The following is a 16,965-nucleotide window of genomic DNA, read 5'->3' as shown; positions in this document are numbered from 1 at the left end:
CTTCACAAGCAAAGATGGCTCGTGTTTAGAATTGTCAAACAGGTTAAAAAGAGCGTGTCTATAACACATAATAATTCAGTTAAATTGAAATCTATTACTAAAAAGAAAAAAAATAAATCTATTACATAATTCAGACCCACTTTTAATTATTCAGCAACATTAATACAATCAACGCAAAACTGCTTACATATTTAATAAAAACCCCATGGATAGCCCGACAAGCATGGAAAATTGTGTGCGTGGTGGACAGAAAACGGAATGTCTGGCTGACTGCATCCCAAATGGCTCCTTGCTCCCTATACAGTGCACTATGTGAGTTTTCTACACACAAAGAGCGCACTGCATGTCCTGCGGGGAAACTGTGCTCACATTGCTGACATTGTCCTAAATGGACCCTTGTTAGACATTTTATGCAGGGTTTGCGTGCAGTTGTTGTTATTATACTAACGTTACTTGGTCGGGAGTAGGGGGCCATTTGAGAGCCCGTCTGTCTGCGCGCTCGTTCACGCCCCTTCGCTCTTAGTGATGGCGTCACTTTAGGGTCCGCCGACACAGTTAGCGTTAGCTACGGTTAGCTAGTTGTGTACTGTAGAGCTTTACCGACGGGCTCCAAGTGTCTGGGCGAGATTATCTCAAGCGTTACATCGTAGGAAATGTTTGTGTAAACGAAGCTGAGATGGAGTCATTCTCGAATCCGATGCGGTCCAGAAAAACACACCGCATCATTTATCCGGCGAACTTCAACTCCGGCCGTTTTAGCTGTTAGCTATGAATGCCCATGTAGGTAAGCTGGTTGTTAGGTTAGCAGGCTAGCAGCCGAGCTAATTGCTAGTCAGTTGTACAGTTGCACGTTAATCTGTCGGGAATGATTACTGACAGTCTCTCACGCGAAAATATTTATCCGTAATATTCTGCTTTCTGCAGCACTCGCAGTTCTCAAACAGTGTCTTTCTAGCAGCTTACATTTGTAGCTGGCCAGCTAGATATTAGCTAACGTTATATTGTTTACTTTTCCCGTGGCTGACAGGCTGACAGGCTGCTGACCAGCTACATCTTTGCTTTAAATGGTCAGCTGAGTTGGGAGACTGACTGGCGGAGGCTGGTACTTGGTCTAATAGTACTTAGTCAGGAGTATACTTCACATAATAGTGAGTTTAGAGCAGAAAGTCATCGAAAACGCTGGCCCTGGACGACAGTAAAGAGTTGCAGGCAATCCAACGGTGTAAGCGTTAATGGGGAACAGAGTCGTGAGAGGTACACAGAGCTTTAGGGCTTTTGTCATGCTGCTGGCAGCTGTATTCTCTAGTGGCTTTTTGTGTGCCGTTGTTGCTCAAGATGGCCAAGCCATGTCTGCTGAAGAAAAGACCCAAGTCAGGTAGGTTATGTTTATTTAAGCTTGCCACTTTTTTCCTGTATTTCTCATGTTCAGATTGAACTGTGGACTTGTTAAGACCACTCGAAACAGAATGTTTTTGGTTTTGCTTATTTCATGACTCACAACAGATTAATTAACACAAGTGCTGGTAACAAGTTAGGGTTAGTGTAGGGTAATGGTCAGACATGACTACATCCTCGTGCCTGCTTAAGACAAGAATAGTTTGGCCTGTGTTCCAACACTTTGTGACCTTCTGTGTACTTTCAGAAGTTGAATCAATGGTGCTTCACTAAATCTTTGTCTCAGACTGATAACTGAAAGCAGTAAATAAATAAATAATACGTGTCTTTGTGTTGAAATCCATGATTGCACAGATACCTGCGGTTAGATTTTCTAATTGTAGATGTCTGTTCAGTCATGGATGTCAACACAAATAAAGGAGTGGTTAGATTTTCCAACGGGTTAGATGAGAATACAAAATAGGAAAATAGTTTGTTGGAAAGGAGTACCCAAAAAAATAATGTTTAGGTGTGAGGCAGTACTGTCCTTAGGAATCATCATGACCTTCAGTGTGTGGTTGGTAAATCAATTTCTATAATATTAAGTATGTGTATAATTGTGTTTTAGATGGATTTGTTGTATTAAGTGTGTAAATTGGTACTCATGTGATTTTGTATTCATTTATTGATATTATTTATTTGAAATCTTTAATAAACTCTGTTTTACAAAGCAAATTCTAAAAGATGCATTTAGGCATAATGATTCACAGATAAGCCCAGAAAGATCACTTCACTTCATTAATCCCCAAAGGTAAATTTGGCTAAAGTAGGGTAAGAAAGCCTGAAGGTTGAACATGTGGAAGATATCTAATATGACTGGCAGTCTGAAGGCTCAAACCAGTAGTCTGTTGTGGCTGTGATGACCAAACTAATTCCATGTTCTCACCTGAGGACTTTGGACTATGTACTGTAATTTCTGTTGGGTTGGTGGAATTAATTATATGCTGTCAGGAGATGAGCTAAAATAGAGATGATTACCTTCCAGGTAAGGACAAATTCCTTAGACAGGATCTTGGCTAATGTTTATGTTCTGCTCTCTGTGGTGGGTCTTAAATTTGCAGTTATTTATCTGAGCCAAACCAGTCTGTCTAGTATTTAATCAGAGCTCTGTATAATCAAGACATTTTTAATGCTTAAGATACATAGTTTTTAATGCTTAAAATGTACTGAAAATGTAATTTAACCTGAACAAAATGTATTGTTGCAGCCCTACTCGTGACACATTTCCTTATAATTTCCACAAATGCTAAACCACAAGCAACTGTCCACATCAACTGAAACAACACACATGCGGCTTGACCACAGTGCAGCTTTTGATCGTGTCCTTGCTTATGATTTAGTGTTACATGAGATGACAAGGAATTTGTTAGCGGTCAAGTTTTCAGTTCAATGTCATCAATGTACTGTGATCACAGCTTGCTTTTAATCACGTACAGTGCTCTTTTTTTCATTTGGTGCTCTTGTTGTCATTTACTATGTGTCCTCCTTTTATTTAAGCAGATGTATTTACCTGCTTTATGAAGTGCCCTTGCCTTTACACTCATTGATTTGTTTTGTGTTTTAGGGAACAAATTCTGGAGATGTTTGATCATGCTTATGGCAGTTACATGGTAAGTAACTGTGGTGATAGTGACTTTTGTCATTCTGCTGATAAGGGCTGATCACCTTTCTCATATGACTTGTAGTTTTTTTGTGGGTTTTTTTTTCTAGCCTCTTGCCTTGCTGATTCTGGGTGATTCATTTCTGTTCTCCTTCTCCAGAAATATGCATACCCAGCAGATGAACTGATGCCACTGAGCTGTAGAGGGAGAGTTCGAGGATTGGAGCCCAATCGTGGTGACATTGATGACTCTCTGGGAAAGTGAGTCATCCTTTTCTTCCCTTTATGTGACACACCTCCCTTATTTACACTGCAAACTGGATCAAATAATACTATCAGATCAGCTTTCTAAGCACTAGGGCTGGGCGATATGACAGCATGATAGCATTATTTCACTGGATTACACTGCAAGAAAGTGTCTGTATTTAAAGAATGCTGGCCCACTTAAAAATAGTTAGACACTGAAGTGGCGTAGATGTTTAAGGTCTTTAATGTCAGTTCAGTGTTTGTTTTAATCTTGATGAAGCCAGGATTTCAAGAGGGCATAATTATCCCTTGTTAACTGGATGCAGTGATGGGTAGTATATGTAAAAATCATTCTAGTCATAGTTTGCATAGTGTTATTAAAAATGTGATACCGCTGTTTTGCTGGTGCATTGTGTCTGTTCCAAGTGCAACTTGGAGAAAATAAAATATTGTGGCATATTCATCCAAAGTGTGCTGTCCTCGTGTTATCTCGGTCAAACTACTGAATTCACTTTGTCACTGAGGTTTTAGGGTCCTGCCATGTGCTGTAATAGTTATTTAAAAGCTTAAATGTGTTTCTTCATATCATATTGCTATTAGTCAGCATTCATTGATTAGGTAAATTTTTAATTTCAATGTCAGGTCTGTCCAGAAATTTGTCCATTTAATTGGCATATCAATAATTGTGATTAACAGTTTAATTGTCCTTTTTGCTTATTGTGTGCGACTATGAAAGCTTAAAGTGGACAAATTGACTTTATTGCCTCCCATCTGTTCATACTTAGTAGTTACTAGTTAAAAGCATAAATGGCTCAAGCTCAAATAAACAAACATTTTCACTGCTGCCCTCTAAAGCTATTCTAGCACCAGTCAAAAGTTAGAACTTCTTTTCATGAAACCTTGTGGTTACCCTGTAATTGTCTGCACAAATATCTTCCTTTCAGATTTTCTCTGACACTGATTGACACCTTAGATACACTAGTGGTGAGTATTCTTTGCAACAAAGGCTAACTTTTTGTTGGAGCTGCAAAAGTACCTCTGTTTTTCTGAGTTAGTTCGGCTTGAACAGTGACATATACAACCTCATTTCCAAAAAATTGCAGCTAAAATTACGTATCAAGCAAGGATGGGAAAACATGTCACTGTCAAATCTAGTGTACTTGATGATCTCAGTTTACAAATGCTTAGTGTTGTTAAAAGAAGTGGTGATGCAATACAGTGGTGTACATGCACCCATTCCAGCTTATTTGGAACATGTTGCGGGCATCATATTCAAAAATTGCTTATGCTTTTCAAAAAACAATACAATTTCTCTACAGTTTCAACATTTATGTTGTATTTATACAATTTTCAATTGATTATAAGGTTTACAATGTTTGCATATCATTGCATTATATTTTTATTTACATTTGTCAGAGTCTCCCATCAGGTTTTAAATAAAAACACAGTGTAATGATGTGCAAATAATTTAAACCATATGTTTAATAGTACAAGTAGTACAAAAACAACATGGCAAATGTTGAAACAGAAATCTTTATTGTTTTTTAAGAGAAAAAACTTTTTTGGAAATTGGGCTGTATGTCATTTTAGTTTGTTATTTACAGTGTGCTTTATCTTGTTCTTTGCACAGCTGCTAAATAGACTGGAGGACTTCGAAGAGGCTGTGAAAAAGACTGTTAAAGATGTAAGACTGGACAACGATGTGGTGGTGTCTGTTTTTGAGACCAACATCCGTGTTCTGGGGTATGACTGAATCTGTATCACATCTGCTGCCGAAAATATTGTATATTATATATTGTAATTTATAAAAATGTAAGTTAATGCAGTGAAAGTGTCATTTAAAGGTAAGGTTTTGTCATGCTGTTTCTTTAGTGGCCTCTTAGGGGCACATGTGATGGCTGATCTGCTGAAGCAGCGAGGAGAGAAGATGCAGTGGTACGGGGATGAGCTGCTCCATATGGCCAAAGACTTGGGTTACCGCCTACTGCCTGCCTTTAATACCACTAGTGGCCTTCCTTATCCAAGGGTACTTGATTCATGTCTACAGTATTTCTATATTTCTCAGTACAGCTTAAAGGGCCCAAATCATGGAAAAACAAAATATGCTCAGTTTTTGAAAATAAAAGACCTTACTGTAGTGTGTAGTGAAATTTTCAAAATGTATCATTCACTTCCCAGTTATTACAGTCCAGGGTTGGGAGGAAACAAAGCTTTTTTTTTTTTTTGTAATGTCGCAAAAAACAAATGCATTCAAATATATCTGCCTTTTCAGCTTACAGCATGTTGGCTCTGCCTGTTCACTCTGAAGTTCTAAAGTGCGTTTCAACCCGAACTGCTTATTGAATCAAATATAATACAGAACAAACAGTCCAAACAATAGTCATTTACATGTATCAGTCTTAAAGACACAAAAAAACTGTTATATTAGAAGCAATAAAAAGAGATTGAGATCAACAGATAGACATATACTCAACAAGCACTTTATTAGCTACATTTACTTTGTATCTGCACTTGTCCATTTTATCAGCTATTGGGGCATTTTGTAGTTCTACAATTACAGACTGTAGTCCATCTGCTACTCTGCATACTTTGTCAGTCCACTTTCACCATGTTCGTCAGTGGTCACGACCCCCTACAGGACCACCACAGCACTGCAGTGGCACTGACCTGGTGGTGGCTTGTTAGTGTGTGTTGTGCTGGTACAAGTGAGTCAGACACAGCAGTGCTGTTGGAACTTTTAAACACTGTCCACTCTGTTAGACACTCCTGCCGTGTTGGTCCCTCTTGTAGATGTAAAATTAGAGACAGTAACTCATCTGTTGCTGCACAGTTTGTGTTGGTCATCTTGTAGTCCTTCATCAGTCATCACAGGGCGCCACCCAAAGGACGCTGTTGGCTGGATATTTTTGGTTAGTGGATTATTCTCAGTCCAGTAGTGACATTGACGTATTTACAAATTCTAAGAGCACTGCGGTGTCTGATCGCTTTATACCAACTCTACATACACTACCATGTCAGTGTCACTGCAGTGCTGAGAATGATCCACCACCCAAACTATACCTGCTCTGTAGTGGTCCTGTGGGGGCCCTGACCATTGAAGAACAGGGTAAAAGGAGGCTAACAAGTATGCAGAAAAACAGACGGATTAAACTGATGAAATGATTGTAGAGCTATAAAGTGCACCAATATGGTGCGTTGAGCTTATAAAATGGATAAAGAGTGTAGATACAAAGGTTTTCCTTATAAAGTGCTTGGTGAGTGCGTGGCAACAGAGTTATGAAGTTGTTTGTGTCTTATGTTTGTTATTCAATGTCATGTCTCCATTGTAGGTAAATCTGCGCTATGGGGTTGTGAACCCTCTCTCACGCACAGGCACTGAGACGGACACCTGCACAGCCTGTGCTGGGACCATGATCCTGGAGTTTGCGGCACTCAGCCGACTCTCTGGGGAGTCAGTCTTTGAGGTGATGATCTCAGAGATTCTCTTTTATTATTATGGGCATATTCCATTTAGTCAATGCAGATCAGTACTGCTAAGAATATTGTAATCATAAAGTACGTATCATCAAGTGGTACAAATCTACTTTTATAACTCTTTGTTTTTTTTTTCTCTCCACAGGAGCATGCAAGGAAAGCTCTGGATGTTCTCTGGGAGAAGAGACAGAGAGGAAGCAATCTTATGGGCACCGTCATCAACATTCATAATGGAGATTGGGTCCGCAGGGGTGAGGCTATACACATGTATATCTGCAATGTTTGACTGTCATAGGGGCATCAGACACCAGTTTTGGCAGGCCATGTTTCTGTTATTATGTTATTGTGTTATTAAGAACCAAAGAATATGACCAACATGCCTTTGGATTTCCCCTGTTCTCACACTCATTAAACATTTTACTATTTCCCCTAAATAGATAGTGGTGTCGGTGCTGGAATAGACTCCTACTATGAATACTTGATGAAGGCATATATTCTGCTGGGAGACAATGTGTACCTCGAAAGGTTTAATACTGTAAGTATCGCATCTCTTCTAAAACACCATTTTCCAAAAAATTGGGACGCTGCAAAAATGTATTAATTAAACGTATTGCAAAACGTAAATAAAAAAGAATGCAATGTAAATCGATTAAACTCTGTTTTTAATTGAAAATAGTAGATATGAAATGTTAAATATACCTATTTTGAATTAGATGCCAGTGATATCCATATATTATTTTGCATTGTTTGAGTGCCACAAAATCCAGTGTATGACTTTTTGTGTTTAATAGCACTACAGTGCCATTATGAAGTATATCAGCCAGCCACCTTTACTGCTCAGTGTGCATATGCACAACCCCACAGTGAATGTGCGCAGCTGGATGGACTCACTGCTGGCCTTCTTCCCTGGGCTTCAGGTCAGATTTCCATCCTTATCACAAATACACTCTAAGACAAAAGTAGGTCATGGTTCTGTGACTGCAGCAGAATATCAGAGAATGTTACAGAAAGGCTTACCTCCCACTATTGATCATTTCCAGAAGATGATATAACAAAAGGAATTTCTCAGTCAGATAATAGTCTTGCCCACAGCTAAGCTTACCAGAAGATGACTAGAGAGAAGGTCCATTTAGCTGATGTTTTGATCTGGTCATAGTCCAGATTTAAACCCCACTGAGGAAAAATTAACTCAGCAAAGGTTATCTGTTGCTGACCAACTGTCAGTGCCTTTTAAGACTAAATGGGACAACATAGACTTCATTAATTAGAAAAATGCTGGGGTAAAAAGCAAAAGATGTTCTATTTTAACTTTTTTGTGAACTTTTTTCATTGTTAATTTAAAAATAATTTAAAATTTCTTGCCCTTTTTGCTATGCCCAGTTTTATTTATCTATTATGTTGCCATTGGAATTTCCTGATGGAAAAACATATTGATGAAACTGTGTAATTAAATATCAAGATTTGCTAGAAGTTTTTTTTTGTAATTGCCCATGTATTATTTAAAATGTACACAGGTCTTAAGGGGAGATTTGAAGCCTGCCATAGAGACCCATGAGATGCTTTATCAAGTTACTAAGCAGCACAAGTTTCTTCCTGAGGTAACAGAATAAAAAAAAAACTTCATTTAATTTAGGTTGCATACATTTAATAGTAAACTACTGTAATGAAAGTCTTCTCCCAGAGCTCCACTATGACTATGTTTACGCAGCAGGTAAAAGTGGCCCAAATCCAATCTTTTTCCTCTTATGTGACATAGCTGTTTCATCTGTGTGGCTGTGTGAACGGTAAAAACGCATTGAATCTGACATTTTCAATTCCGATTTGAGACGCTTTCATATGTGATACTGAAATCTGATGTATATCTGAACAGCCAGAATGTAATTTACGCAACTTTTACATCAGTACAACTCGACATTTATCATAATTCCACGCTGCTGAGACTCATAAATATTTAGGCTGATGTTTCTGTACCAAAAAATTATGAGACTCATTGCAGCCGCTCCATGTTTGAACAGGTTTCGAATGAAACGGAGCACAGCCGTAAACCACAGTTTAAAGAATCCGAGGACACGAACCAAAGAAGTGGCCGAATAGCGTGTCCTTTTTACAACTCAACCACATTGTGGGTGATGAGCCCAGCTGTCAACCACTGGAACTTCATAATCGTTCCTGCAATACTGGCGAAAAAGAAACCGGGAGCGACTATTTTTCGTTTACCTCTGGACGAGCCATGTGAAATATTGTTCTTTTGCACATGCGGGTCGGTTTAGGAGCTGATCTGTTCAGACAGATGTTGCATACAGTTCACATTTAAAAGATAGTATGAACAGTCAAAAAAATCTGATTTGGTGAGCAAATCAGATTGGGGCAGATTTTACCTGCTGCATAAACGTAACCTATATGTCCATAAAATAACTGCTTTTTTTTTTTTTTTTTTTTTTTGGGTCATCAGGCTTTCACTACTGAGTTCAGAGTTCACTGGGGTCAACACCCTCTGCGACCAGAGTTTGCTGAGAGCACCTACTTTCTTTATAAAGTATGTAAAGCATGAGACACATTGTATGTTTTTTATTAAAATCTAGTTGTGTTCTACTGCCATACAAACACCATAAACGTTACCATAAACGTTAACAAACTGCATGACTCAGTAAAGTTTTATCCCTCCTGTCAGGCTACAGGTGACCCATACTACCTGAAGGTGGGACAGTCTATAGTGGAGAAGCTCAACACTCATACACGGGTTCCCTGTGGCTTCGCTGCAGTGCAGGATGTAAGGACAGGCGCACATGAGGACAGGTGAGGAGCTACCAGAAGGACAGCAGTTTTAACAGTGGCTCCGTCTTAACTAGGCCACATTGGCCAGTTAATACAGAGCCAATTTAACAATTTAGAGACAGTTTAACACAGCAAAAGGGTAGATTTTGATAAATCAAGTCATTACAAAAGAAAGTGAAGACCAGTTAAAACAGAATAAGTACAAGATTGATGCATCTATGCTCTGTATTCTGCATGCTTTTTTGTCCAACAATAAATTGATCTCTATTTCTGGATTTGCATACAGCTTTTCCTTTACAACTGCTTTGTATTCCCAGGATGGACTCCTTCTTCCTTGCTGAAATGTTTAAGTACCTCTACCTGCTCTTTTCTGAAAAGAGTCACTTGCCTTTTGATATTGATGACTATATCTTCACCACTGAGGCCCACCTCCTCCCGGTCTCTCTGTCTACTTCACAGCCTGCTTGTGAAGGCAACAACACAGTAAGATCCTAGCGTTGCCCTGCCCTGCAGAACTATTTAGAGTGTACACTGCAGCCTTTGAAATGCTGCTGTTGGACCATTACTACATGATACACTTTCACCAAAAGCATACCAGTCATTGGAGTCTGAAATTAATCTTTAGTAAGTTCATAATTAATTCAGTTCCTGTGTATTTTGGAAGTAATGTTTGAAATGTGGTATTTTTAGGACCTATACACTACTCAAGTGGAGGACCTGTTCACATATTCCTGCCCCAGTGCTCAGACCCTGTTCCCCAACAACCCTTCCTTTGCCAAGACCATCAGGGACAGTTATAAATATCTCACTGGGGTGGGCAGAGCGCCCCACACCTCTCCTGTCAGGTATCTTTTATTTTATTTAAATGTAAAACTTTTGTTGGTTCTAATGGATGTTTTTAGACATTCTTTTTATCTTTTTTTTTTAATATTCATGTTTCTGTTCACCATCATATGACATGACATTCTTTGTTTTGTCTATTCCATCGCAATCTGTAACACCTGAAGAATCTTATGAAGTTCTGGGTTGGACGACAAGCATATGTGGTCATAAATTTAACCTGTTTACTAATGTTATGGTTCTTTGTATACATTTTAAACACATGGAGACTGCAGATATCAGCAGAATTGTGCTGAAACATGCTGCCTTAATTTGCATTTTGAGATGTCTTGGATACAATTACACAACCAGCCAATGTGTGCAAATATTTTTACAAGTTTTATGCATGAATTGTTGTGTTTCCATGAATCGAAAATAATGTATGTTAGCTGCAGGGACTGCTACTTGAAACAGTCACATAGCACAGGCTTGTCATTAAGTCACTTTCTTAAGAACTGCGTCCTTTGTCCTTTGTATCTCCACAGGGGAATTGAGCTGCCTCTTCATGATACTGGTATGGAACCAGTAGAGTTCCTGAAGAGCATGGGCATCTCTCTTACTCCTCTTACTGACATGGCAGCAGCCAGCAGTGCTTCGAGAACCAAGGTGAATTCACTTTTCTTGCTCTTGAATACTCATCTTCTGTTTTCTTTCCACAGTGACCTCTTCAGTCCATAATAGAAGCAATGAATCTCATTGTCTTGTCTTTCCTTTATTCACACATCCACTCCTTTCTGTTTGTTAAGGATTCTCAAAAAGGTGTGTACAGAGTGAAGCTGGTGGCTGAGGTCAGGCACACGCCTGAAGAAGAGGAGGTGGTGCCACATATTGTGCAGCTCATCTCTCCCCCGTTTTTGGGTAGAACAGTACTAACAGCTGGTCCAGCCAAATTTGGAATGGATCTAACAAAGCAGGAGCACGGGGTGAGAATTTCAGGAATTTCATAACTTTAAAAGATTGCTATATAGATACATATTTTATGTTTAATTTCAGCTAAATGCTAATGTTTGGTGATGAATAAATACCATATTCTCTTAATCCTGGTCCCTGTCATGTCTGTCCCTCTGCTCCTCTCACTCTGTCTCAGGTGAAGGGTAGTATAGTGAAGAGTGTTCCATACACAGCATGTGGGCACATAGAGAACCCAATAGAGCTGCAAGGGCACATAGCACTAGCCCTGAGAGGAGACTGCATGTTTGCTGCCAAAGCCCGAAGACTACAGGAGGCAGGGGCTATTGGAGTCATTTTCATAGGTCAGTTATTCACAAAATCAAGTGGTCAATTATATACCTTTATGAAAACTTGGGTAGGGGAATTCCTGTCCTTACACTCTTCCTGGAACCTCTGAACTTAGTAAGTTTTGCTTGGTTTCACTCCAGCCTTTTCCTCATTAGCTTGTCAAAGTTAATCTTTGCTTTTGCTTTTCTGCTGTAACAGACCAGCGAGAGGACAGCAGCAGTGCTGAGACACCCCTGTTCCAGATGGTGGGAGATGGGGAGTCTACAGATGACATCACAGTGCCGCTGGTCTTTCTGTTCAGCAGAGAAGGAGCTATTTTGACTGGCGCACTACAGGAGCACCAAAATGTGGATGTCCTACTGCTACCGAAAGAGAGACAGCTTGGAAAGGGTACTGGCCGTTTTTAGGTTAACAGCATCTATTGTTGCAGTTCAAAAAATGTCTTGTCTTTTCTTTCTTCTGTCTTTTTTTTTCCTTTTTCTTTCTTTATGTATTTCTTTATGTATTTGTTTATTCATTTAATCACTCATTCACTCAATTCAGGCACAGTGCCTGTCAATATTCCATATCAACAGAAATGTATTTTTACATGCTTATTTTCTATATATTCTTTCGCCAGATGTTTAAAGGCACTCTTAAAATACTTAAGGATGCATTCATACTTTGCTGCTTTGGTTTGATTTAAAACAAACCCTGGTGCAGTTGCTGTGCTGTGATGTGACCAAAGAAGTAGACTTAGACCCCCTGAGTCTGGTCTGGCTGTTTGGGGTATGACTGCAATATATAACAAAAATGTCATGAGCAGTTGTTCCTTTCTGCAGACCATTGACATGGAAACAATTAATTTCTGATGCCATTTTAACACGTCAATGTGTTCTATCACATTTTCAAATGCTCTGGCAATTATAGAACTTATAGTTTTGGTTTTAAAATGAGGCTGAGGCATGTGCAAAGCCAAAAGTCAATATACACACAATTGGTTCAATATCAGTGTAAAAAGAACAAAAATGCAATATAATTTTCTGCTTTTGTTCTCACCATGGGAACCAAAGTATGATCACATTAAAACTGACTGAATAAAACAAAATACTGTATACAGCAGAATACACGACACAGAGTACATAGTTTCAACGGAAAGCCTATTTCATATGTTATCATTCATCAAGCGTTTACTCACTTTGCACTTTGTTGATCTGGCTGATATTGTGTCTTCATGCTGCTGTGCTTGTTTTTTTGTTTGTTTTTTTTTTTCTTGTGCAGAAAAAACAGAAAAGCTGAATATTAAGTTCCGCCTGGCCAAGGAGGGTGAGCTAGAGGACAACGAAGCAGATACAGGCACTACAATCCGACTGGTACTGGAGAGCGATGTGGAATCTGAGGCCGAAGGAGAGATGTCAGAGGTGGTGCACCCATCCACCTGCACTGCACACACTGAAGCAGACCACCAGGAACCCTGCAGTTTGGATCGGAAAAGCCCCCAGAGCACCCCTTGAAACTGGGCTCAATCTGGTATCTCGTCCCATTGACTGACATCAGGGCTGCTGCTGGCCTGTGGCTGATCAAGGATCAGAGAACGCAGGCAGAATCCAGCAAGAAATGGCCTCATTATGTGGGCTAGTCGAACGAGCTCAGTATATGCAGAGTCTCACACAGATGGTTAAACATTTTCTCCCCTTTTATACTAAAGGATGGTGTTGTGTAGTTTGTAGTTACTGGGGCTGTGTACTTGAGGTATAGAGCGAAAAGAAGGGGTTCTCAAAGCTGTAGTCTTACACCCTACTGTTTGGCCTTGTCTCGTTTGTGCTGCGGTGGTTGGTTTTGATTAAATTTGGTGGTTAACAGGAGCAAGAGCCTGTGCTAGATTGCAGTTAGCATAGTGTGGATGAGCACAGTGGGCAGCCTGGTACAGTAGAGCGCACTCTCAGGCCACTTTATTCCATTGTTTATTATTGTTAATATTATGTTTGGTAATATATTTTTTTTGCTTTATGCTGTCAGTAAGTAGAAAAGAACAGAAAGACCTATTTCTGCTGTTTGTATTGTCAGATGTGGCAAAATAGGAGGATGTGGTAACAGCAGTGAGTCAGTTTTTTCAGTTATGTCCTCATTTTAAGTGGCCTGAAGTCTCTGGATTGTCCTGAGACAGGTCACCTATGACCAAACCTGAACGCAGTATTGTATACATAGGGAACACAGTGATTATATGAGAAAGAATGGGCCAGTATGGTGGACTTCAACATTTATGCCACATTTTTATCATGTACTGCAACATCAGGGAAATAAAAAGTGCTAAGACTTGAACATGTGTGCATGTCCACATGCGTGCATATGTGTTTGCGATAATGCATAAATCAGTAGGCATCTGTGAAAGACTTCACTGTTTATACACTACATATCATTGCTTGTGTCAGAACTTTCTGTGTATATATGTGTGTTTTTCATAAACTGCCCATGCATTAGTCTCACTCATTCAGGGTCAGTGACGATCAGATAATTGATGGTAGTCTTGAGATTGCAGCAGATTTTACTTTTTATTTATTTATTTTTTTACTCCGTACTATTTCATGTTTTCCTGTTTCTTACCTTCCTGTACGACTGTATCTGCGCAGTACCCAGGCATTGTCTGGAACATTTTAGTCTTTTGCAGAGCAGATCATGGAAATTAATTAGCAACTGTTAACCTCATGTCTTTCTTGTCAAGCCCTAAGCACACCGACCTTGCACTTTGGCACATAGACACTTTTCCAGCAGACCAACACAAGCAAGTCTGCATGTGTGTGTTTGTGGCTTACAGCCTTTTTGTGGATTTCAATGCAGGGTAATCACAGCTTAGTTTCAGAGCTTCTTCTTGTGTCGCAATGGAATCACCTACTAACAGAAAAGCTTGTTGCAGAAGACCGTTTTTGCTAATTAGTCTTTCATCTAGTCTTACTCATGTTCCTTACCTGAGAATCCTTGGCTTTAGTACGCAAGTTTGAATGTATAAATAATGAGGTGTAGTTTGCAGGGTTAAAGCATAACCTGAGAAATGTTGCAGTGTTAAGTGTACATTTCTGGCACTTGTAACACTTGAGATCAGCAGAGTTGTATTGCTGCCTATTATTTATTAGTCATAAAGAGGAATAGCTGCCTGTTTTATTTTTCTCCTATTCTCAGTAGGACGTCAACCTGTGTACCTCTAACAAGGGCTCACTGATGAGCATTTCGCTACCCAGAGCAGATAAAACAGATATGATGGAGTGCTATTTATTTCTTAATATATTTTATGTATACTTGAGACCAAGTTTGCCCTTAAGGTGATTTTAAAGGTGAAGCGCTGATGTGAAGTGCCAGTGTGATGTTCCAGAGCTGTAATGGAGATTGACATGTATAGTGTCTAGGCTGATGACTGAAGAAAGATCAAGATTTGCCAATAAATCAAGTAATAACCCTGTTCTTCTCATGAACAGTGTTGGTTGTCATGTATGTTTCAGTAATACTTTCATCAAAATTGATATTTTTTACACATTTGATGTTTCATTAATGATTTGAGTCCTTCTAGTCATTTGTGTTATTAATTAGCTAGACATTAGTGTTATTAGTTATATAGTTTTGACTCTGCATGACTCACCATTTCAAATAATGAACAATTCATGCCCAGAAATATAAACAGTTTCATTTTCAGTCTGCATTGAATCACTATAGTTTAGAAAAAAAAGACAATTCTGGGTTTTTTTTTTTTCACCTGTCGCCTGTCAAATCCTAATTTTTGCCTGCAACATATGACACTAATAGATAATTCCAGAGGATGGTCTCTAGTTTATTCTCTGTAGCTGAGCTGTTCTACTGCCACCCCATTTAAAGCACTATAAGAATCATACAGTGCAATGATGAAAAACCTACTTTCCTCTCTCAAACATATTCATTGAACTGTCTTTTCATGTTTGTTTAGTTGTTGTTTTCCTTGTGCATTCTAATTCTGTAAAAGTGTTTCTGTTGCTCAACTGGAGATGCATATGTTTGTAACAGCTTTCAAACTAAAACTTCATTAATTACAGTTTATGAAGTGCTGCTAATGCATATGGTCCTGCTTATGCTAATGAAGAACACTTCCAAATAAATAAACATAAAAATCTTCACATCACGGTGCATTTTCACATTTACAAAATTATGCATTTTATTGTAAGTAGATGGATATCTGAAAAATATTTTCTAAACATGTACATAATTATTAAAAACTGGGCATTATTTTGTCAGTGTTTCATTTTCAAGCCAAATCTAAGGATTTCTTGGCCCATATGCAAAGGAAATGTATTGGATATATTTTTCAACTGTGTCAAGTTTGTATTATTAAAAATATAAAATTGGACACTTTCATATATTTGATCTATGCATGTGCATGCAGTATATATTTTTAACATTTTTACATAAGTGTATATATTGGCATAAATTTAAGTATTCAGAAATGACACAGTCAAGTGTTTCCACAATCATTTTAAAAATCACATTTTTAATACGACTGAATATGCGTACATGTGTCTTGTTTCTGTTTCGTTCATAATGTTTACTTTCTATCCATGTTTATCTGATACTCGGACATTCTTCACTCTCATTTCTCTCCACTGCCTATGCACATACGCAGCGAAATCAGGGTTCCAGGCACAGAGAGCAGATATTTTGCAGTTCATGTGTTTTTACTTCCCACACTGGTCAGCAGAGGGCGTCTGTGACCTGAGCGCAGGTCTCCTGAGTCCAGGCTAATCTAAACTCCTCTCTGAAAACACTCCTCTTTGAAACACAGCGCACACAGGTGGACCAGTTAACTCTCACTCCGTTTCCTTCATCATATATTAAAGATAATATCAATATTATACATATTCATGATAAAGAATGTTGTCTTCACGCTGCAAAGAAACGAAAGACTAGAAAAACATTTCATGGCCAGTATCTCAAATGTGTTCTGTGTTTATGCCTAAACTAAAATACTTTTGCCTCAAACCATATCATGTTGTTGATTCATCTCAAACTTAATCATGTTGTTTCTGATTCTGTATGAGAGACAGTTTCCCACAAACATGGACACAAGCAGGGACAAAGATGCTTTGTCTGTTTTATCTTACAGTCTTTACAGGCTGATGAAAATATGCAGCCCCTGAAAGGACTACTCTGGGGAAAAAACATCCTGCCTGCAAAATTATGCAAATTTTCTCACATTAATTATCTGGAAAGAATTATCTCAGGGTAATTATCGTGAGAGAGTTTTCTTGGGATAATTATCTCAAGATGAACAGTGGACAATGAGCTTGCATAATACTGAGCAGAGAGCAGCGATTTGGTGC

The 16,965-nt window shown here is 38.8% G+C and overlaps 1 protein-coding gene across 1 annotated transcript; it reads left to right on the top strand.

Annotated features, from left to right (window-relative positions):
• Window positions 1–533: 533 nt before the first annotated feature.
• si:ch211-282j22.3 (ER degradation-enhancing alpha-mannosidase-like protein 3) lies at window positions 534–15,874 on the top strand. The gene is made up of 20 exons (XM_017714525.2): window positions 534–1,375; window positions 2,999–3,044; window positions 3,195–3,295; window positions 4,225–4,264; window positions 4,911–5,023; window positions 5,153–5,306; window positions 6,610–6,744; window positions 6,900–7,005; window positions 7,192–7,289; window positions 7,546–7,671; window positions 8,269–8,352; window positions 9,207–9,290; window positions 9,426–9,550; window positions 9,847–10,012; window positions 10,220–10,374; window positions 10,894–11,014; window positions 11,155–11,331; window positions 11,496–11,661; window positions 11,846–12,037; window positions 12,908–15,874. Exons 1-20 carry the CDS (start codon window positions 1,233–1,235, stop codon window positions 13,138–13,140), a joined length of 2,565 nt encoding a protein of 854 aa, XP_017570014.1. The 5' UTR covers window positions 534–1,232; the 3' UTR covers window positions 13,141–15,874.
• Window positions 15,875–16,965: the final 1,091 nt, after the last annotated feature.

Source organism: Pygocentrus nattereri, chromosome 16 (assembly GCF_015220715.1).
Source record: "Pygocentrus nattereri isolate fPygNat1 chromosome 16, fPygNat1.pri, whole genome shotgun sequence".
Classification (NCBI taxonomy): Eukaryota; Metazoa; Chordata; class Actinopteri; order Characiformes; family Serrasalmidae; genus Pygocentrus; species Pygocentrus nattereri.
This window is presented reverse-complemented; position numbering and strand designations above follow the sequence as displayed.